At 39.1% G+C, this 21,548-nt stretch overlaps 2 protein-coding genes and 1 long non-coding RNA gene across 3 annotated transcripts in view; 2 read left to right on the top strand and 1 right to left on the bottom strand.

Annotated features, from left to right (window-relative positions):
• Positions 1 to 136: 136 nt before the first annotated feature.
• Positions 137 to 15,885, top strand: LOC138013922 (TNF receptor-associated factor 6-like). The gene is made up of 7 exons (XM_068860957.1): positions 137 to 431; positions 8,500 to 8,551; positions 9,120 to 9,227; positions 10,888 to 10,962; positions 11,347 to 11,424; positions 13,059 to 13,408; positions 15,378 to 15,885. Exons 1-7 carry the CDS (start codon positions 160 to 162, stop codon positions 15,883 to 15,885), a joined length of 1,443 nt encoding a protein of 480 aa, XP_068717058.1. The 5' UTR covers positions 137 to 159.
• On the top strand, positions 2,128 to 4,760 carry LOC138059135 (uncharacterized). The gene is made up of 3 exons (XR_011134157.1): positions 2,128 to 2,356; positions 2,925 to 3,567; positions 3,834 to 4,760. It is a non-coding gene; the product is annotated as an uncharacterized lncRNA (long non-coding RNA).
• Positions 15,886 to 18,725: 2,840 nt separating the features above from the next.
• The window catches only part of LOC138059133 (CD151 antigen-like), a 9,619-nt gene continuing 6,796 nt past the window's right edge, over positions 18,726 to 21,548 (bottom strand). Inside the window, exons 5-6 of the mRNA XM_068904667.1 lie at positions 20,957 to 21,040; positions 18,726 to 20,116 (exon numbers count right to left, since the gene is read on the bottom strand). Coding sequence (XP_068760768.1) covers positions 20,057 to 20,116; positions 20,957 to 21,040 — 144 coding nt within the window. The 3' untranslated portion in view covers positions 18,726 to 20,056. The remainder of the gene's footprint in view (positions 20,117 to 20,956; positions 21,041 to 21,548) is intronic.

Genomic DNA, 21,548 nt, shown 5'->3' with positions numbered 1-21,548 from the left:
GCAACTGTCACATGACTTACTCTGACTTCATAAGTCGTGTGCCACAGAAAAGAAATATTGGTCCAAAGAAATTGCATTATGGGATAGGGGACTCCCCGCTTTTTCGTAGGCTTACTCTAAAATTTAGAGGAAAGGACCACGTTGCGAAAAACTTTTGAAATGATCCCGAAAAATGCTGGACAGCTGACTCGTTCGTTTGGTGGAGAGGAGAGAGCACTTCCTCTGCGTGAGACTCTTGACCCTGGCACTGTATGTTTCATTGGGAGAAGCGAGCCCTCGTCTTCTGAAGATTCTGAAGGCTATGACGAGTATTTCGATCCACCTCTGGAAAGTAAATATGAATGCCCTATCTGCCTTTTGGGTCTACGAGAACCAGTGCAAACTACTTGTGGCCACAGATTTTGTAGAGGTTGCATCTTGCGTTCCATAAGGTGAGCCTAAGTCACTGAGCTTCTATGTTGTTGTTTCCTCAGTTTCAATAATAGCCAGCTTTTTGCGCAAATATGCAAATTAGTCTCATGTTAAGCCTTAATTGTATTTTCACCTTCTTTTGTCGCGAAATATCACTGACTCATATGCTAAGTTAACGAGATATTAAAATTCCCATGAAGGCAATTTAAGACTTCATTTCTTGTTTAAGGTCAAAAAGTTCTCATTTTTTTCCAGGTGTTAAGCAAAGGATGTTTCTTATTTTTCCCCCGCAGAGTTTCGGCCCAAATACCGAGGAGGCATTATTGGATCTCCCGCGTATATATGTGTACACAGTACTCGACTTTCAAAAAAAACCTAGAGCTGGCCCGTAAGTTTTCAAATTTGGTCGCCAGCTCGAGTATTTCAGTCACCAAAAAATTTGGGTGCTTCGGGCCTTGTACACTTCAATGAAAGGTAAAATGCAAGCAAGGCTGAGCCGAAAATCAGAGCGCGCCTTGACAGCCAGTGGGTAAAAATAGTTGCAAATTTTAAACGCTGGCTAATTTGACTTGAGTATAAATTGGACGAAACGTCAATGTGCATCAGTCATAACATGCTAACCAATAGGCCATTTTTGAAATATCAAATACTCAGCTTTTACGGTGAGGCAGTGAGGACAACAACAATAGAAACACGTTGGGATGGATGTGGAAAATATTTACATATATTTATGCTAATTGTAGAGAACCTATCTGCACTATATGTAATTTGTTCACTGTGCCTTGAGAATGGTGTCACGATGACGCCGAAACCTACCCTGGGTGCCAGAGGTTTTATTTTTCTTTCGCGAGGAGCGATTAAAACGGAGAGGCGAAAAATAAGAAACTCTGGTCACGGCAGTTAAAAAGTTCACTTCCATGCAAATCTTGCCAAACCGGTTTTCTACAGTGGTGTCAATATCAAGCCCTTTGGGAAAAGAACGTTTTGATTTTGACAGTTTCCATGGTGCAGCAACCAATCAAAAGCGACATGAAACCAAAAACTAATTACCACTGGTGGTTACGCTTTAGTTTTCTCGCGCGTGACTGGCTTTTTACTCGAACCACAATATTTTTAGAGTTAACGGTTTTAGGATCGGATTTTCTTTCAGCTCTAGGATATGCGAATCAATCAAGGCATTCAAGAGACAAATAACGAAAAATAAAATTCCTGAACAGGTTTCAATCCTATAATCTCCGAAAATCCAGAATTTACTGTGTATTATACTGTGCAGACCTCTAAATGCTCGCTCGAATTCACAGCCTTCCACCGCCAGCACTCCTTGCGCTCAAAACCGCACTTACCGCCGTTAAACCAGTGAAATTGAGTGTTAGATTGTTTTTACTCGGAAAGGACTGGCGCTGACTACGCAAACCAATCAGCGACCGTGTTCACAAACGCAAATTATGGAAGTGTGGTTCTCAACCGCCGTGACCAGAGAGTGTTTTTCCTCGCCACGACAGCTTTGGGCTTACCCTGCGAGCAGAGGCCCTTCGATCTTCCTAGATAAGTCGGGAAGAGGAAGGGACCTCTGCCAGCCGGCTCGACATTTCGTGTTGAGCATGCGTTAAAAATTCAAACGTAACGTATTCTTCACTGGCGAAAAATGTCTGCGCATGAGTCGCGCGATATGTCACGTGACGCGTTTCCGGGACTATCATTGGCTCTCGTGAAAAAAGCACTCCCGAGAAGAACAGAAAAATGGCTGGCGTTTGAGAATCGGTAGCTTGTTGGTTTCCGTTCTTTTTAGAGCGATCAAGGCTAGTTTTAACGCCAGTTTCAAGTGGAATGTATTGTTAGAGAACGTCTATGTTGTGTAAATCGTTTGAAAGTCCAATCCAACCAGCATCCTCGGAAAATTTGCTCCTGGAAAATTTTATTTCGTGGGAAAAGAGCTGCGAAACAGGTGAGTGTTTTGCGCAATTTTTAATGTGGAAAGTTTGTTGCCACCGGGTACAAAAAGTTACTGTAATGTGCAGAAAGGAGGATTCCTAAGGTTTCCGTTCATGTGTGAATTGGCTTGTACCAGGTGGCAGGGAAATGGCAATATTGTTCAACGTGAAGGTTATTTTTTTCTGCGTTACACCTTACGATCGGCACTTCTACATGAATGATCAATGATTCGATCAGATATGAATTTGATTTTGAATGTGATTGTCTCATTCGGAACGTAACCCTAGTATCAAATATTTTAAATAGCTGCTTTTAAGGTCATTTATATTCCCTTTTCTGGTGAATGTCTAGGTTATTATACCTTTTAGCAGTCACAACTCAACCATCCTTGCGTTCAAGTAGTTACCAAGTTATGGATTTGCAATTAATTTGAGTTCAAAATCAAAATCAAAATCCATGTTAGTTAAAATAATGTTTGGAAGAACAGAAGTGTAGGTACAGATGTATATAGGTATCTACAGATTCAGGTTTTTTTAGACTATTGTTTTCTGGAAGCATTAATGATGTAATTTTGGTTTTAGGGGACTGTCATGTGTTGTTGGATCAAGGAAATTCTGTTTTGAGTCAAGTATGGTTGACAGTGGATAGTTGTTCCTGAAAAGGCTGAAGGGAAGCTTTATTGCCTTGGACGTTTTTTGCTTACACCCCACATGTTTGTTCTTTTCTTACATGGCAAAATTTATTAATATATTATGTGATTTGGAGCTGCAGCTAGAAACAGTGTCCCATGCATAAGGTCTCATTGAGGTTGATGGCAGTAAAATAATTTTGGTAAAAAATATGTTTAAAGTTTTTATCATAACTTCTCATCTTGGTCCTGCTGGACTTCAAACATGCTCTACCATTTTGCAAAAGGAACTTGTCAATCAACCGTTACGTTTTGGTGTATTTGCAATATATTTTGGATAGCAATTGATTTATTTTTCTTATCCCTTATGTGTAGATATCCTATGTCTGTCACATAGTTAGTTTTAAGCTTTTATTCCCTGTAGTGTATCTTTATTATAGCTAGCACATGACCCCACAAGCATGTGTTATTGCTTTACTATTGATTGTGTTTGAATAAAGGATATTGTTGTCTTGTCTTGTAGATAATGCAAAACAGCCTCAGTTGTATTTGCATTATTTCTGAATGTTCTTTTAAAGGGCAAACCATTAAAAAGTGTGAGGGAAGGGGTAATTTCTAAAGAAACTGTGGTGCTGCGTCGGTGGGGAAGTAGTATACAAAAATTTGGTTTATCAACAGAGTTGATAATGTAAATTGACCACCGTACAGAGATTCTAAAAGCTGACTTTTCGAGCGTTAGCCCTTCGTCGATTCGCTCTGAGGAAGGGCTAACGCTCGAAAAGTCAGCTTTTAGAATCTCTGTACAGTGGTCAATTTACATTATCAACTCCGTTGATAAACCAAATTTTTGTACATTAAAAAGTGTACAAAGTTTGCAGGAGTTCAGGAAAAATATTCAAAATATTCATTGATTTGAAGTTCCTGAAGCAGGTAAATCTTGAAGAGTTTACGCAACCATATTTGGAATATACGGCATTTCTTTTTGGGAATGTTCAAGTCCACAGAATTCATTTTCTTTATGTTGAGAAGTACTGTAAGACTGTTGACTCCATGGGGTTCCCCATTGATGAGTAAAATCGTCTGGTGTTAGACAGAGCAAAATACTCTGGCTTTAGACAGAGTAAAATACCAAGTATGGCCGGTTTAGGGGTGAAAGGGTTAAGTGCGATCATTACTTTGACTTTCTTTCTTCATTTGAACCAAAACAAAGTGACTGATCATCACCTCCACCATTGCTATACAACGGCTTTGGCTTTTAGAACAAAGTATCAAAGTTGAAGCTGGTGGCTCAAGGAGTAAACTTTGCAAAAGAGTTAGGTTAAAAATACTTTTATGGTATTTGAGTATTATTGTAGAACAAATTTGCATAATATTGTTAAAGTCATTAAATCAATGAGAATCCAAACACGAGGATGCAGTTTGCTGAGGAGGGGCCTTTTTTTTAAACAACCATTAAAGGTAACAGAATCTTGTTTTCTGGATGTAGGCTAAAGAAATCTGACCCCTTAGGGGAACCATTTCTAAATTGACAAATGACTGGCATTTTACAATTCATAAGTAAAAGCTACTTGCTCGCTTACCAAATTTTTCTACAGTTCCATTCATTTTTCAGATTTATAGCCTTAAATGTACTGCAGCAACTCTGCCAGCTGTTTGGTCTCAGTATCATAAGCAGTACCCCCTTGGGGTAGTTTTTTCACTTCACCACCATTGTTTAACCCTATCCAGGGACTAAAGCAAGGATGGAAATTGATTACAGCTTAAATAAATTGGACCAGTTTTTTTACTTCTTACACTTACTGCATTCAACTTCAGCTTTTGAAATGGTAGGAATGCTTACTATTATTTACAGCAATTGCTAAAAATTCATTGCATCTAATGTTGAAATATTTTTTACATATGAGTCTTAAGTATGAGTCAATGAGTAAATGAGTAAGTGCAGTTACCCTAACCCATAAAATGAAAGCTAAAATTTCAGAGAGTGCTTAGGCCTAATCACTGAAACGAGGGCTTAGGCTTGATCAATAAATTATTGCTATATTGACTGTGAGTCTCATTGACTCATGACTCATTGACTAATTGACTCATAAATCATGGGACCTCCTTACATATGGAAAGGTATCTGTGAAGTCTTATCCAGAAAACTGCAACATAGGATTACGTCCCTTTAAAATGTAGCTTTGTATGCTTTTGCCCAATGTCTTTGAACGATTATTACGGAAATATGAAGTTGTGGTTTTTCTAAAAGTTAAATCTAATACAAGGGGATTAAAATTATTGAAGCAGCTGTGTTGCAACCAGAGTCCGCAAAGAGAGGTTAGATAATTTGTTGTACTGGAAGTACTTAGTAGGCCAGCATGAAATTTGTGAAAAGTTTTGGAGGGTGGCACTGAATCACCTTCAACAAGTTTTCTAAACTTTGAAAATACCTAATTTTATATCCTCCTGCTGTTTTATTGCTGGAAGATAAAATCAATTCCTGATTAAGTATTTTTGTTGTCATACTAACCCACTACAATGTGGTGAAAGCGTATTATTAGCTGTAGTAATATTTTGTTACAGTAAAATTCTCCCTGCTAGTAAGCTGGACTTCTGAATCAAATATTGTTGTTTTGGCTATTCAGAGTTAACCTAATCTATGTTTATTTTTATAATTTGGAGGAAAGCAAACAATTGGCATTTTGCTTGTAACAACTATAACAAAATATAATTGCAACTAAAAGGTTTCCTTCTAGTGTACCCATTATGAGGTGCTATGACATGGTTATTATTACAGCTAAATTCACTTTAAAATTTATTTTTGAACGACTGAAATACATTTTCTTAATTTTCCCCTCGATCTTAATAAATTTTCCTCTATGGACCACTTGAATGGCAATTTTAACAACTTAATTTTGAAAAAAAATGCTTAAATCCTAACATTTTCTGTTAGATGCGGGACCCCGCGGAAACAGTGTGTAACTATTTAGTTGGAAGAGAAACCATTTGGAAATTTAGTGGTATCTTTTTTGTTCCACTTTTGAAAAGATAAACGCATGACTTGAAATCAAGATGGTAATCCATTAGCTGGTAAGCTCCACAAACGAATTTCCACTCGAACATTAGCAACCGAGACTCGCGTTGACCTTGAAATTTTTAAAGAAATTTCCCTCGTAGCCCTGTTGGCTTAAAAGAGAATCTCGCTGGCATAGAAACGCACTATGCAGTCAACATTCGTTCGTTTTACTGGCCTGAAAAAGGGTCTTTTTCGTCGACGGAGATCTGATAAAATTGATCTAACAAACACCGAATGGCAGCCATGTTTGATTTGAGGTATTGAAGTCACATGACAAGGCCTCGACCAATCAGACATTTTTCGCCAGTGAAAACGTATTCGGGAGTCAGTCACGCCTGACTAGTAACCGCAAAACCACAAAACCAAAACAAACAGTAACGGATATTTTCGAACAACTCTGGCAAACACACGACAACCAAGGAATCATTTCCTCAAGATAGTTCAAGTTTTTAAATTGCCATTTTAATTTTTACTGAAAAAATTAATAGGTTTCTCAATTCTGGTAAACTAGCTTCCCCGGGGAGGGGGGGGGGGGGGACTCCCTAAAGAAACAGACGGGGATGCTCGTCGGAAATTTTGAATGTAACCCCTAAAGGAGACCAATCTAGGCGTGGCTTAAGCAAATTTTGACCCCTAAAAGAGACCGTTTAAAAACACAAAAATACGACACGCAATGAGTTTTAATGATAAAAAGGCATAATCATCGAATGCTTTTATCTAAAAAGAAAATTTAAAAGGAAATTTGACTTCTGTTTCTCTTCGCGTAATTCTGTGTTACTTCGCGGAACCCTAAACGAGACCTTGGTGGCATAAAATATTGGCGCTTTGCCCGGAACACCCTAAGCGAGACCAAAATCCAAAATTTACACCCCTAAGCGAGACGACGAGCATCCCCGTCTGTTTCATATGGGAGTCCCTTCCCCCCCCCCCCCGGCTAGCTTCTGTAACCGACATACGCAAAAATTCTCATGGGAATTTAGACAGTTTAAAAATTGTCACGCTGTTGTAAATTTAAAAAATATTGATGACGCGTGGCGATTGATCATGCGCACAAATAAAAAAAAAAACAGGTTTGGCAAGTTGAAACTGGACTGACTCATCCATTTCTTTGGATGAGCGGCAAATCAAAGAAAGTCGAGCCGGCTGGCAGAGGTCCCTTCCTCTTCCCGACTTATCTAGGAAGATCGAAGGGCCTCTGCTGGGTACTTTGGGCTTCGCCGCTCATAGAGATCACGCCAAAGGAAAAAAACCCTTTGGTACCCAGGGTAGCCGCGAAACCTCGCCTATTGAGTTTTATATTCACTTGCTTACTCATTAAAACAACTTGCGACGTTTGTGACAGTGGCACATTTTTTTAAAAAATTCATTAACACGATTCATCATGAGCAACAATGTCATTTCTTTCACATATTTTCTGAGAATTATTGGAAACCAATTCTAATACGTAGTAAACACGAGGCATATCGGTGTACACGCAAGTACTACGCGGTAATTGCATTTAGCATTGCATTTTGTTCCTGTGGTTGGCACATTTGAAAAACAAAAGCAATGCTCGGTGTTTCTTGAATTGCGGCGAGTAAAGGATCAACGAAAGTGCACCGCACAGTCACCTTGGACAGAAATTCCATGAGGTGAATTTTTGAGTTTGAAAGCAATCTTCCAGCGATGTAACAACGGTGTGTCGGTGTGCTGCTTCTTAAGTCAATTGAGCTTCATTTTTTGTGTGAGAGCGATCGAGGTAATCGATTATAGTTCGCCCGAATGTTCAACAAGAACATGATGGAATAATTACGAATATCTACGATAGCGCTAAGTTCTATTTTGGGATTACGCTTTCCTTCCGCCGTATTGCTCTCGCTAAATGGCACGGTCCGTCACACTTCACATGTTGTGTAATCGAGCGTTGGAGCAGCTATTACAGCTCTTGTCCGCTTTTTTCTGAAGTCTGGTTTCTTACAAAGGCGTAGTTAAGTGACTAAGTGTCACACTTACTCACGGCTTCCCTGATGTCGCTATTCCTTGTTGACCAGTAGATTATTATCTCTTCACGACAAGGAAAATCCTTTGGTTTGATTAAGAGTCATCAACGGAGATTTCATTTGGTCAATTTGTCAATTGACCAACATTGCGCAGGCACGCGTGGAGTTTTTCGGGAAACGATATGTCACTGAGACACAAATTGAAAGACTCAGCCTTATACAAGTAGAATATAATCTAATTATATGTGATGGTGACACTTGTGCTGAGGATGGCATGAGTTTCTGCCTAGACATACCTGCAAGATTTAACCGTTACGGTTAGGGTTAATTTTTCTTGTTGTTATTTCTATTTAAAGGTTGTTGGAGCCCTTCTGTGCTCTAGACCATTTCAAATGTTTGAGTTACTTCAAAGGGAATGCCTTACATTCTACTATTTTATGTTTGGTTCATGTCCCCATTTATTGGTGTTTTGTTTAATTTTCTTATTACTTTAGGGATTTTGCTCCCATTTGTCCCATTTGTAGTGAAGAATTGGATGAATTGAAGGTGAGTATCCTTTTTTCAAGTGTAGTATGTTTCTTGTAGAACTCCTTACGTACAGGCTGACTAATCAGAATTTCAGAACTTCAACTACGCTGTTAAAGAAAAACCTAACTAAAAATAATATATTTATGATTTACTGTTGCATGCACTTAAAAGAGGCAATAAACTTTCTTAAAAGCCAGTTCACACAGAAGACCTTGTAAATCCTTACAATCGTAGTTATTCCTGTCATTTTGATCTTTTCAAAACTTATACTGCTTTTTGTTAGAAACCAGCCCCTTGAGAATTATTTTTTGTACATTATGGCATGAAAATGTTCTGGCTTAGTTTAATGCCCACTAATGAACTTAGCCAATGGGGTGTTTAAATAAAGGAAAGTGACGCAGCAAGAAGAGACTGGTATAGGAAAAACCGTGCCAGTTAATCCCGTTGTCAACCTAGCCTGTGCGTTATTCAAGAATCAAAGACGTAAAGGACAAAACTTACCTTTGAAAGAGTAAATTAATTGTTATTTACCAAGCAGTTGTTTTTTGTGATATTCTAATTTTAATCCCCCTCTATTTAATCATAGCTTTTTCCAGACAACTTTACCAAGAAAGAAATTTTACATCATAATGTGTTCTGCCACTTTAAGGAACCGCATGGCTGCTCATGGAAAGGTCCTCTTGGGGAGCTGAAGGTATGCAAATTTTGGAACTTTCAACCTGTGAATCATCAGTTGCTTTTAAATTTACCTCAAACAGAATGTGTTACTTTATTTCAGATAAAAGGCAATCATTACCGGTAAAATAGAAAATCTTGTATAATTTATTATTGCTGTCAGTATATGGACTAACTAGTTGCTGGATGCACTTTTCAGCCGGTCTATGGACTGAGTCGTGATCACCACTTAAAGAAGTGCGCAAAGAATGTGGATGTCAATGTGCAGACAGTATGATTTTTGAAGGGATCTTTGCACAGCCACTGCCTCAGGCAGCTCTTTTGACGGACTGTACCACTTAATGCACATTTGACATTCACATTCACATTCACCTATTTCAACTAGTTTACTTAAAATACTGAACAAAAATACAAGAGTATGTACATTATCATTTAGATTTTGTTATTTTTTGCACAATCTTTCGCTGAAGCAGATATAAAATGAAGACCATTTTACACGTACAGTACTGTAACAAACAGAGTACGCTATATGAACAAGTGCAGTACATGTAGACGCATTGGACACAGAAAGAACCGAAGAAAATCATGCTACGTGCACCAAGAAACAGAATCTTACTTGAACAGAGTCTACATGTACATGTACTGTACATGTTCATATAGCGTACTCTGTTTGTTACAGTACTGTACGTGTGATCTGCTTCAGCAAAAGATTGTGCAAAAAATAACAAAATCTAAATGATAATGTACATACTCTTGTATTTTTGTTCAGTATTTTAGAATACATATAACTACGATGAATGACACTAATGAGTGTTTTTTTCTTCCTATTGTTTATTCGAAAAATACCAACGTTTGTCAGTTCACGTTAATGATTGACCATTTCGATTAAACGATTGTATGAAGGTGCAATTGATTGTGCGTCTCTATGCAAATTGCATTATTGTATGTCTCTAATACGCCATTGATTGTCATAGTATGCAAATTGATTTTCCAATGGCGTTAATGATTAACCATCGCGCGAGATTGAAAGTATATTTGCGTAAATGAACAGCAAAAGGTGTAAATAACTGGTGCAAAACAGTAATTACGAAATGGTAATTAAAAAAACTAATAACAACCAGAAGCTAATCGAACCAAAAGTGTTTATTAATACGGAAAGCTGATTGGCTGCTTAATTGACATAAAATAATATACATGGTTACAGCATTTGGGACAGAGTGGATGCATGAAACTTATCTATGTTGGGAAGACAAAAATCATGAAGTGAACATAAAAAATGCTTCCTATTTTTTTAGCCTTCCGAAATTTGCCCAAAAAATCGGCCATTTTTGAAAAATTTCCATTGGACCCCTTTGTTATTCGCAAAAAACTGCGGTTTTCGACACTTTTGGAAAAATTGTCATTTCTCGTTCTCGGGGTTTACAACTTTTTTCAAATTCAGTGAACAAAGAAATAACGGGGTCCCATGCAGTGATGTGTCCTTCGTTAAAGTCTTCTTTTCATTGTAAGTCTTCTCTTGGACACAGTCCAATCAAACGCTCATTTGTTAGTGATGCTTGAAGTTGCTGGCTGTATGACATGTTGTATCAGTCAATGTCATACATTTGTTGATAATATTTCAACTACCTTTCTAGTATTTATAAGTTTAGTTGTATCAATGTCAAATATTATTTTTGCAGATTCATGATCAAAATTGCCCTCATTACCATTTGTTGTGCGAGAACTGTGGAAAAGAGAACATTTCAAGAAACAAGGTAAGCTGACTTTTGCATTAAATAAGAACTTCTCTTGACAACATCATAGAATATTGCAGCGGGAATGTTCATATGCATTATATTATCCAGGGGCTAATAAAATAAGTCACTCTTTGTAGCGTTCAACTCTAACTTCGAGGTCTCCCATTTACTTCATATCTTTTGCCGCTTAATTTACTGTACCTCTTACATCTACTTGTCCATTGCTGTTATGCTAATTTTCATCTTAAATATTAAATACGCCCATACTAATTACTCACTTGAGGTGTCCAGGGGCCAGCGACTCTGGACACTCCACACCGAGTCCGTAAATATTACAAGTGCAAAGACTTTCTGGAGATTCTTGTGCATTTGTTACCACTGTTGATGATTTTTATTCTCCAGATGCAAGAGCACATTGAGAAAGATTGTCCAAGAGCGGAAATAAAATGCCCTTTCAGCACTGTGGGCTGTTTGTTTGAGGTACAAAGCAATGCTTAACATTATAATGGGAAATTTGTTTTTGCACCGTACAGGAAGAAAAGTTGTGGTGACCGTGCTAATCAAACTGATCGTGGAGATTTAAAAAAAAAGTGGAACGATTCTAGAATACCCGGCCATTTTTCGTGGCATAAATCTGTTGGGCCCGCACCCGCAGTCGTGAACTAAATGGAATGGGTCATCTCCGAGTCGCTATTTGTGTCGGTCTTCGCAGCGAGTCTTGGCGCTCAACTATTAAAAGGGAAAGGAGTTTGATTTGCATGAGAATACGCAACTCATTTCCATTTGCAGCAACTAGAAAATGGGCTAATGAAGCGAGTGTATAATTATTGCTCCCCTAGTCGAAAGCTAACTGGACTTCAGTGGGTGTATATCTGTTGCTCCCGCAGTCCCGCACTTCCGTAGTCGAAAACTAAGTTGCATCTTAGTCACAGATGAATGCATTCCAATACCGTGTAAGGAATTTTTGAAATGTTATGAATTGAGGGCAATATCACGCACCGTACGCGCAGTGGAAACCCTCATGTCATACTTAATTCGGGCAGAAAAAGTGCCATAAGATTAGTCTCCGAAGACAAACGAAAAAATTCCTCTCACAGTATTTGAGGTAGTACAATCATCTATGAGAACTGAAAATTTGGAAGCGATATCTTAAACCCCGATAGGACTGGAAGTTCGAGAAGTTGTAATTTTGGCGTCAAAATAAAGCCCTAGAAAATCGAGCTTAAAGATTTCGCGTGCAGTTCACGGTCTGCTGAATAACTCCGCCCCCTTGAAAGTCAATTATGCTGAGCCACTCAGCGTTCGGCCATGTGCTAAAGTAGCAGATCGCGTGTAAACGCTCTCAATTGACACCCGATCCTTCCACGTGTTTTTGACATAATAGGTCAATCATTTTTCGCTCGCGGGAAACAAAGAAAAGCGATTTTAGCTGTTTTAAATTAATTTTTCAGAATATCTCTTTGGGAAAATATAATTCACAGCCCACCGATTCAAGATTTGCAAAAACAAGAAATTTGAGCTAGACGCCCAAATTTAGTTTGACTGAGCCCTTGATAAGTAATCACATGATTTTTGTCCTGCAGTTTGGAATTAATAAGCACTTGAATTTTTTCAGACTAAATTGCACACACCCTACGGGCTTGTGCAATTTTGTTCGCCTTTGAAAAAAAGTTTTCTTGCTTATTTATTCCAAATTGAACTCAAAATCATGTAATTACTTGTACTTACCTATACTTTAAAGGACAGTTTGAAATTGGACGCCTATACGCGTCATTAAATGCACGCTAGTTGTACTTGAATCATTTATCTTTTTCCAGAGCTATCAAAAAGAACAAAGAAAAGTTGATCAGATTAAGCTATAAAAATATTATTATCATCATCTTCTTGTATTTTGTCATAGTTACGATTAATTGATAATAGGACTTCGTGTCGTACAATTCAGGGAGTAATCGTGCAAGCATTTTCAAATAGGCCGAGCGCGATTTTGAAATTACTCGCCCGATTACTCCCTGAACTGTACTCCACTCAATCCTATTACCATTACTACTTCTCGAGAACGAGGGAGGATCAGTGTAGTCATTTGATGACCGACATGTATTTGACTCTCTACATAGGGCCCACGCCCAGCAGTAAATACGCATGTCACAGAGCAGCTTAACAGTCATTTGATTGACATGACAAAGGCATTGGAAGTATTAAAGGCTGATCAGTCCCGCGATCCGGAGATAGTACCAAGGAATCAGATACGACGCACCAGGGGTGGCGCGGAAGCATTTCCACAAGAGCAGGCCAGCCATGACGTGTTTGTGAATGACTTGGCAACACTGTGTGAGCAGCAGCGTGAAGAACTAGATGAACTCAGACGCCTTGTTACTGCACTCACCAGCACGGTTCAGCATTTGGAACGTCGCCTCGAAGACACTCGTATGAGGGTAGAAAGGCCTGTACAAGAGCTTACTGTTAGGTGAGTGGGGTGCAACGCGGGTATATGGTGAGGATTTACTCCCAGAAAATCCAGTGACCAAGGTGATGGACTAAGACTACGGCTTGAGATTTCTATCAAACGTTAAGAGACCAACACTACCAAAGAAAAATTGGCCAGGCCAAGTTACACGAAAAATGTTGCCCGTATTACTAGCCCTTTAAAGTGGTACTATGACCAAACAATCAATTTTTTTTCGTTTGGATTTCTAAACTGTGTTAACTAAACACTAAGTGGCCCAAGTTTTAAGCCTATATTCAAGAAGACAATTGTTTATTTTAAATGGAATTTTCCTATTTAATGGTCCGCCATTACTAACCTTAAAATCTTGAGAGAGCTGGATCGAGGAGAAAATGACGTCAAAGGCTCACTAGTTTAAGAATGCAATGCGTTTGTACGCGACTGAATTAATGTGCAGCACGGGAGTTTCGGGCTTTCAACTCGCGTTTTTTGCGTACATAATAATCTAGGTTTACACTCTGAAATTTTAAGGTGGCTTACAACAGTTTTCCGAAGAAAAAGATCAACGTTTTCGAATCTGTGAAATTAAAGCAACAGGATGTCTCTTTTGAAGTGTTAGTCACTGCAATTGATGTAATATGTAATTTGACCTAACAAATAAATGCAAATCAGGGGAAAATGCTAAACATAGTGACCGAGCTCCTGGAGGGGCGACTGGAAACTAGACACTTCAAAGGCTTTTTTCTCGAAAACCAGCCGTACAACCCCACCTCAAAATTTCAGGATTTCCGAAAGCGAGAAAAAATAATTATGTAGAGAAATCTGCCAGACAGGTTTTTCACACATGACAAAAACGTCGATTTTCGTCTATTTTAATAATAACTGAAAAACTGTCTGATAACACTTTTTGAAAAAATGTTGACGGTTTTGTCTACAAGTTGTTTACTAATTCGCAAAATTTTAACCCTGGTTGTAAGGCTAGGTTTTGAGAAAAAGGCCTTTGAAATGTCTAGTTTCCAGTCCCCCCTCCAGGAAGTCCGTCACTATATTAAGCGTTTTCCCCTGATTTGTATTTATTTGTTAGGTAAAATTACATTTTACATCAATTGCAGTGACCAACACTTCACAAGAGACATCATTTTGCTTTAATTTCACAGATTTCAAAACTGTAGTAAGCCACCTTAAGCCATTGAGGCAATGACGTCACTTTTCCCGAGATCCAACCCTCTGAGGCCCAGTCGGTCAGTTTTGAACGTGAGTAATTGTGGACCGTGAAATCCAAAACTTACACTCAAAGTAAACAGCCTTTCGATAACAATCAAAGCTCAAAATTTTGCCAGTCAGGTGTGAAGCAAACACACTTTCAAAATTTGTAGAAAAAAAGGAAGTGATTTTTTATGATAGTACCACTTTAAAAACAATAGCAGATGCTTACAACACCAAGCAATAGCAGGTTACAGGAGCTGCTACACTTCTGTCAATCGTCCTCTTCTGAGAAGAGAAGTCTAACCTTTCCTCAGATGGCATAGCAAAGGCAGAACTGTGCTGCTCAGTTATTTCCGAGCCCGGGCGGAAGCAATGCATCGTAAAAGTTTGCCTTGGACTCAGTTCTTTCGGCTCTAATTTAGCTAGACCAGTATCTTCGGTTATTTTGACGTAAAATTTCCTCTCACCGCATTGGAGATGCAGTTTTCCCACTGTACAATCCAATGATAATTTATGAATGAAAGCGAAAAAAACTGTTATGTTAACGAGTGGCAGTATAACTGATACTAAACTTTCTGTTTTAAAAAGACTTTTCCTTTGATTTTCTTCGTTTAAGTACTTTTCACCAAAGTTCATGATGAAATGAGTTTTAAAAAACACTGACATGTACAAATTCTTGGCTTCACTTTAACTCTGAGAAAATGGTGTTCACCTTGGCTGCTTATAGTGGTGATATGACGATGGGTCTCAGCTGGTTATTAACAGTGTTCCTCTTATCTGTCAGGTTTAACCGGGTAGAAACGAAGGTGCTGGAGTATGAAGGCCGTGTGTGCAATGGTTCCTACATCTGGAGGATAGAGAATTACCGGCAGTGTCGTCAAGATGCCATGAACGGAGTTATGACGGCCATACAGAGCCCAGCTTTCCATACCAGCCTGTACGGGTACAAACTCTGCATGCGGATCAACTTAAATGGTGTGGATAGTGGAGTCGGAAGGTTCGTTGCTCTGTCCGTTCACATGATGAAAGGGGATTATGATAACATCCTAGAATGGCCCTTTACTGGAAGAATCGCTCTTTCCATCTTGGATCAGAGAGATGGCGTTGAATTTCGTCAGCATATCAGCGAGACCCTGGTCGCCAAGCCAAATCTGTTGGCCTTTCAGAGACCAACAGCTCCGTGCAATGACAAAGGCTACGACTTGGTGGAATTTGCCCCAATTGAGCAGATCCGTGAACCGCAGTACGTGAAGAACAATACCATGTTGGTCCACATTCAGATTTTTCAGTAAGAAGGCATTTGCCGCGGCAATCGAGGGCTTCGAGGTTCCCTCGTCGTGGTCTCCAATCCAGCAAGTGCGGTCGTGAGCGCGGACGCGGTGGCACTTGCAGGCGTTGACGCCAACCTGTGAAAATGTTCTCGTATTTCTCAGCTTACATTGCTTACGCTTCACCTGGCATTGCCAGGCAGAAAGCTCTGTAAGAAGCATGGAAAGCAGCCTTAGTTTGCTTGCGCTAAAGAACCTCTCCAGAGTTCGGTGAAGTTTTCAGTTTGTTGTTTCTTTGAGTCCAGACATTTCCCCAGCTGCTTGATCAAAGTGGTATATCATAAGATCATTATGACGGCAGTTTTACGCCTGACAAATAGCAGTTGAGGAATTTTTTTTTCTTTGACTTGGTTGAAGACTAAATACGTGCATGTATATTGACCGAACGCAAAAAAATGGCCGCTAATAGATCATTCTTTTGCCTGTGTTAATTAGCGTTAGAAGCCTCGTTTGTATGTTGAAGATTGAGAGAATTTTGACTGTAAACCGAGGCTAGTCAGACTAACTTGCAAAATGAGAAAAGAATGATTTTTGCGTTCGGTCTGATTTTTTTATTTTTACTTTTTGCATTTGTCTGTTGTAGTTTGCCTTGTTTTAACGCTTTACTTGAAAAGCTTTACGCAAAGATGACCACGACAACGTCATTGTCCAATATAACTTTACGTATTTTTAATCATTTCGCAATGATAACAAATCGCTCTACGTTGAAAGTGTGGACCAACCATTCAGTAAATAAAAATTGCATCGATCAACGGTATGGATGCTTGTAGAGAGTAATTTTGAAAATAATGTTATTTCATCTGGTTTGAACGGAACGGAATTTAGTATAACGGAATGGCCAAACGCGCGCCTCATTTCCAACGCAACATGTTAATGTTTATGTGCCCCAGGCCCCTGGGGTGCAACAAGTGGACCTAGCGCGCATGCCCTATTGCAAAATGTTGCGTGAACGTGGCCAAACCAGTACAACACCACACAACAACCAAAATGTTGCATGAAAAATTTGACCTTTTTCAAATTTGATCCAACATGTTGCAACATACCACAACGTATCGCAACAGGGTTGCCAAAAGTATGCAACATGTTGTGCCCTAACAATGTTGCAAGATGTTGCGTTGAAATATTGCGAACGTTTGACCAGACAAACCAAAATGAGCTTGTTTCGAAACCATTTCAAAGGCACGCTGAATTGCTACTATGATGTAAGGTGATCATTTGTGGATGTTGAGGGGTTTACGGGGATTCGGAACGGCACATTTTATGCTCGTTTGTTTAAGGCCCGTTAAAAACTTAAACGGAAAAAACTGAAGATTTTCCGCATGTTTTTTTCTCTTCACTCTCCATTCATTTACGTAAATTTGCGTTGTCGACGTATTTTCACCGCGCAAAATTCCAAAAACCGCGGTTTTTGGTTCTTACATAATCGCGGGGTAGCGTTAATCGTCTTTTCATCAGCTTGGCCCTTTAGAAGCCGGTATTGGTGGAATCACCAGAATAAGCAAAATGGCTGCATCGTCTTTTGTCTTCCAAGCCTTTTTCTTTCGAAGACACAGGGGGATTTTTGGTTTCTCTGAGTGCGCCATAATTGGTTCGGGGTTTTCGATAAACGCGTGTCCGTTTCTTCTTTTAGACCTAACATTAGGGGTGTAATGTGACTTTTTTCTTTAATGAGTTTATCTATAGTAGTTTAAAGCCGCGGGAAGTTGTTTAACTGTCACAAATAAGTAAAAGTAACTAAGGGGCAAAGGAAAGGAACTTTATTTAAGTGTCTAGTCATCTAACGCTGTAGCACTAATTAGGGACACTGTAAACTGAAATCAACGCAAATCAAGTCAAATGTTGGTTTTTGAGGTCTGCAGTTTAATTCTTTGGTGACCAAGGTAAATTTCTTCGCAATTCAGAAATCACATTAAGTGGGTCACATTCGGGTGTCAAGCTCAGACTGAGTTCTTGTGAAGCCCAGGCCTCGCGCTGCCAAGCGCAGGGGAGTTGCCTTGATCAGGGCAAAATCCTGTCAGAAAGTGCTTGGTTGTTCACCGTCAGGAAACTCGCTCATAGAAAGGAAAATTTGATCTTTCACCTATTGCCTGGGTTGATAGGTCTGTTGCAAACAAGTTGCGTTTTTTGTTGCTTTGCTGTCAGGTACCAAGAGCCTCAGTAACTCAAGGTCGTATTCGTCTTCGTGAATCAAACTGGTGTTTGGTCATCAAACTTGGAGACAAGTCGTGGATTGGTTTGAATCAGAAGCGTTGTATCACTGGGAAATCTTGCCGTTACTCCCGGTTCGGTAATCAACACGTTAACCTCATTTGGAACCTTCTTTTCTCTGCACCTCTGGGGCTGTCACCTTGTTGTGGTGGTGTGGCTCGTGCGCCTCGTTGAATCCACGAGCTAGGCCGGTTGGGGTTCGTCCCCTGGTGGGTCCGACCTTTTGGATTGGTCGTGAGGGAGAGGTTGGGCAAAGGACAGCTCCAAGTGTTCCGAATCAGCAGTTGGGGCTTGGGGCCAGTCACCCCTCGTCGTGGTAATTCAGCATCTTGTTTTCGTCATCATTAAGGAGGGCAGATTTTTTCTAATTTCTCCATCTCGTTTCACTATTGCAGCTGCTTCGTTTTCATCTCTATTGAACGTTGCATGTTCGCTGGCAAGTGCCTAGCGAAGTTGTAATCTTCTCAGCTTGTTTAAAATGTTTGTGTCGTTGAAGTAGATTTGAAGTCTTAAGTAGATTGTACGTCGTGTAAGTTGAATAAAAAGGGAAATGTCAGTTTGAGGGATAAAAATAAGTGACGACCTTGGATGAAAGTGAGTTTCAACCCATGGCAGAAGTCTCTTCTCCCGTACTCATCAGCCCAGCGAACGCAAAAGAAAAGAGACCTCTGCAAGCAGGGAATTTATTAATAAGTAAAATAATAGTAAATAAATAATAAAATAAATACAGGGAGAAAATCAAGAACAATAGCCCACTTTCGATATATTAAAATTCAGTCCTAAACAAAAAGCATCAACTCGAGGTTCTGAGAAATAAATCCAGAGCCTCGAGATGATGCCTTTTGTTCAGGACTGAATTTTAATACATCGAAAGTGGGCTATTAACTATTGATCTATAACAATTATCAATAATTAAGATAATTCTGCATATATTACATCCCGCATAATTATGCCATTCTGTAGGTCATGCCACATGCCATTCCGCAAACTCATTCTGCCTTTTACCCTCACCCTAAATTTTATATATCGATAAACTCGGCTGATTATTCAACTTGTGTGGTATATACTAAATCAATTATTCACCTCAGTGTCGGTGAAATTGGTGGATATTGACCTCCACTTTGGTGAACCACTGTCAACTATTCAGGTCCTTCTCACAAACAAACTGTTATCTATCGTAGCTGTTGCTTGAATCTCTTACTCCTACACCCACAACCTCGCTCGAGTTTTTCAACAGCTCCACTTTTGTACACAAGTAAACTATCTTTACTTAGTGTAACTTCTTTAAATCGAAATAAACTTTGAGCTAGTAAGATACTAAGGAAAAAAGCCCGTCAGACATTAAACTTAAAAAGAATCTTGTGGTCGATTCTGCCAAAGCGATTTGATGTTGCTATGGTGACACACCTTGTTTGCTGCCAAAAATTTGCAATTTTACCAATAGTGCAGGGTTTTCCGCAACTCCAAAATAAACAAATACACAAATAAGCAAGAAATAACTGAAGAAAGCAAAAATATACAGTCTTAAATTTATGTCCAACAACAAGATAATAATGTTAGAACACTGAAAGAGACGAAAAGGAAACTTAACTGAAAAAGGACAGATGCGAAGACTCGTTTTTCGTAGTTTGTGCACTTGAAATGCGCAAATCTTCCAACCTTAAGCCAAATTTAACATGAAAAATATCAAATCTTATATAAATAGTGACCTCTAACTTTTTTTTTTTCAACGGAAAATGCCAAGTAACATTTATCACAAGAATAATACACTGAATGTTAAAAAGTAATAACCTATGAATTTGTTAAAACGGGTATAATACATCAGTTTCATTTTTGAGACAAATGCCGCTGTCAATAGCAACTTCCTCGATTAGCATCACAAAAAACAAATATTCCCTCAGTTCTCAAACACAATCCTTGGCAGAAATTATATCTTCTCGTACCCAATGGAACGGTAAAGGCAGATGGCAAATATGATTCCCAGAATCTGCAAGTGAAATCAATCAACGACGCCTTAGTTTAAAGATTTCAAATCCTTCAAATCGGAGGCAATAATGTTTTCACTCATATTTCAAATGCATTTGTTAAGTACCTAGATTTTCACTCAACAAAACGAGCACCTTGACCGGTTGATTCTTGGTCACGTGCCTCTGATCAAATTTAAATGCATCACAAGCGGATGTTTTGCTGCGATTGTTGAGGGAAAAGTCTAAATTTATAACAAAGCAATTAATGTCTGGCCCCTCGGGCAACTCGTTAGTTTTGTTTTCCCTCGAGTCCAACAGGACTCTTGGGAAAACAATTCGAGATCTATTTACGTCGGATACAAACGCTTTTTAAATTTGATTGTAAACATTTCCTGCGCTTCGAAGCAATTTTCTGTCGGAGTGGAGGCTCCCTTTGGGAAATAACACCCGTTGCACGCACCAAGTGACTAGAATACAATCGAAACTGCCTGGCAAATGTTTCATTTCCTTCAATTACGCTGTACGATTATAGGTTTGCAGCTAATCTCTCGAGACACGAATGGCAATGTTGTGTAAGGTACAAATGCAAGTGGACGTACAAAAGGGGATAATAAAAAATCTATATATTGCTTTCGTCCAGCAACACGAGGATGAATTAGGAAGCTTCTCCAGCCAATAGGGAGTTTAAGCAACGACGACGGCTACGGAACAAATGCCCCCAATCCCCCCCCCCCCCCACCCCCCAATCCCTTTGAGGACCTCTTTCATACATCGTCACCGGCTCCCTTCAAATGATTGGCTTTATTATGAAACAAATCACTGGAATAAAAATGAAGATTTTGTGATGAGGTAACCCTTACCTGTAAGATGGCAATTCCAACACCTATTCCACCTATCACAGCCATTTTTCGTTTCGCAAAATCTTGTAGTGCTTGAGAACAACCCTAAAGAAACGCACCGCGGTTGATATGTGTAGAAAATCGTATGAACGAGAATGCATGTCTGTGATTTATAGCCACGAGTAATGTTTTATGTTTTGAAAGGTTTCAAAATTCCACGAGCTAAACGAGTGGCCATAAATCACTAAATGCACGAGCCAGTTCGTACGATTTTTTATTTATTATATACTTAACAGAATCACTCCATCGCTTTGTTTCCATAGCAACTTCCGTATTGCACTCTATAACTTCTTTTTCACTCTATCTATTTATGCATTAGTCATTGACCAATCAGAAATGGGATATTCTGTTGAGTGTACAACAAATAAATTGACAGTCATAAAATAAATGCAAATTTTCAAAGAAAACAATGGCCGCGCTCTATTCGAGCAAAACTTATAGTTATAAATGTCGAAAATTTCATGAGGTAGGCGAATGAAACAGCATTTTTCGGTTATGCCGCTCGAAACCAATCAAATCAACGAGTATTGTTCCCAAAAATCAACAGCAATTA

The sequence above is a fragment of the Montipora capricornis genome, chromosome 8 (assembly GCF_036669925.1).
Source record: "Montipora capricornis isolate CH-2021 chromosome 8, ASM3666992v2, whole genome shotgun sequence".
Classification (NCBI taxonomy): Eukaryota; Metazoa; Cnidaria; class Anthozoa; order Scleractinia; family Acroporidae; genus Montipora; species Montipora capricornis.
The sequence above is the reverse complement of the archived record's forward strand: the minus strand, read 5'-3'. Positions and strand labels throughout refer to the sequence as shown.

Excerpts from the sequence above, each read along its gene's own strand:
- LOC138013922 (XM_068860957.1), top strand. The coding sequence starts at position 160 with ATGATCCCGAAAAATGCTGGACAGCTGACTCGTTCGTTTGGTGGAGAG. Across the intron at positions 432-8,499 it reads TGCATCTTGCGTTCCATAAG|GGATTTTGCTCCCATTTGTC; the intron begins GTGAGCCTAAGT and ends TTATTACTTTAG. Across the intron at positions 11,425-13,058 it reads CTGTGGGCTGTTTGTTTGAG|GGCCCACGCCCAGCAGTAAA; the intron begins GTACAAAGCAAT and ends CTCTCTACATAG.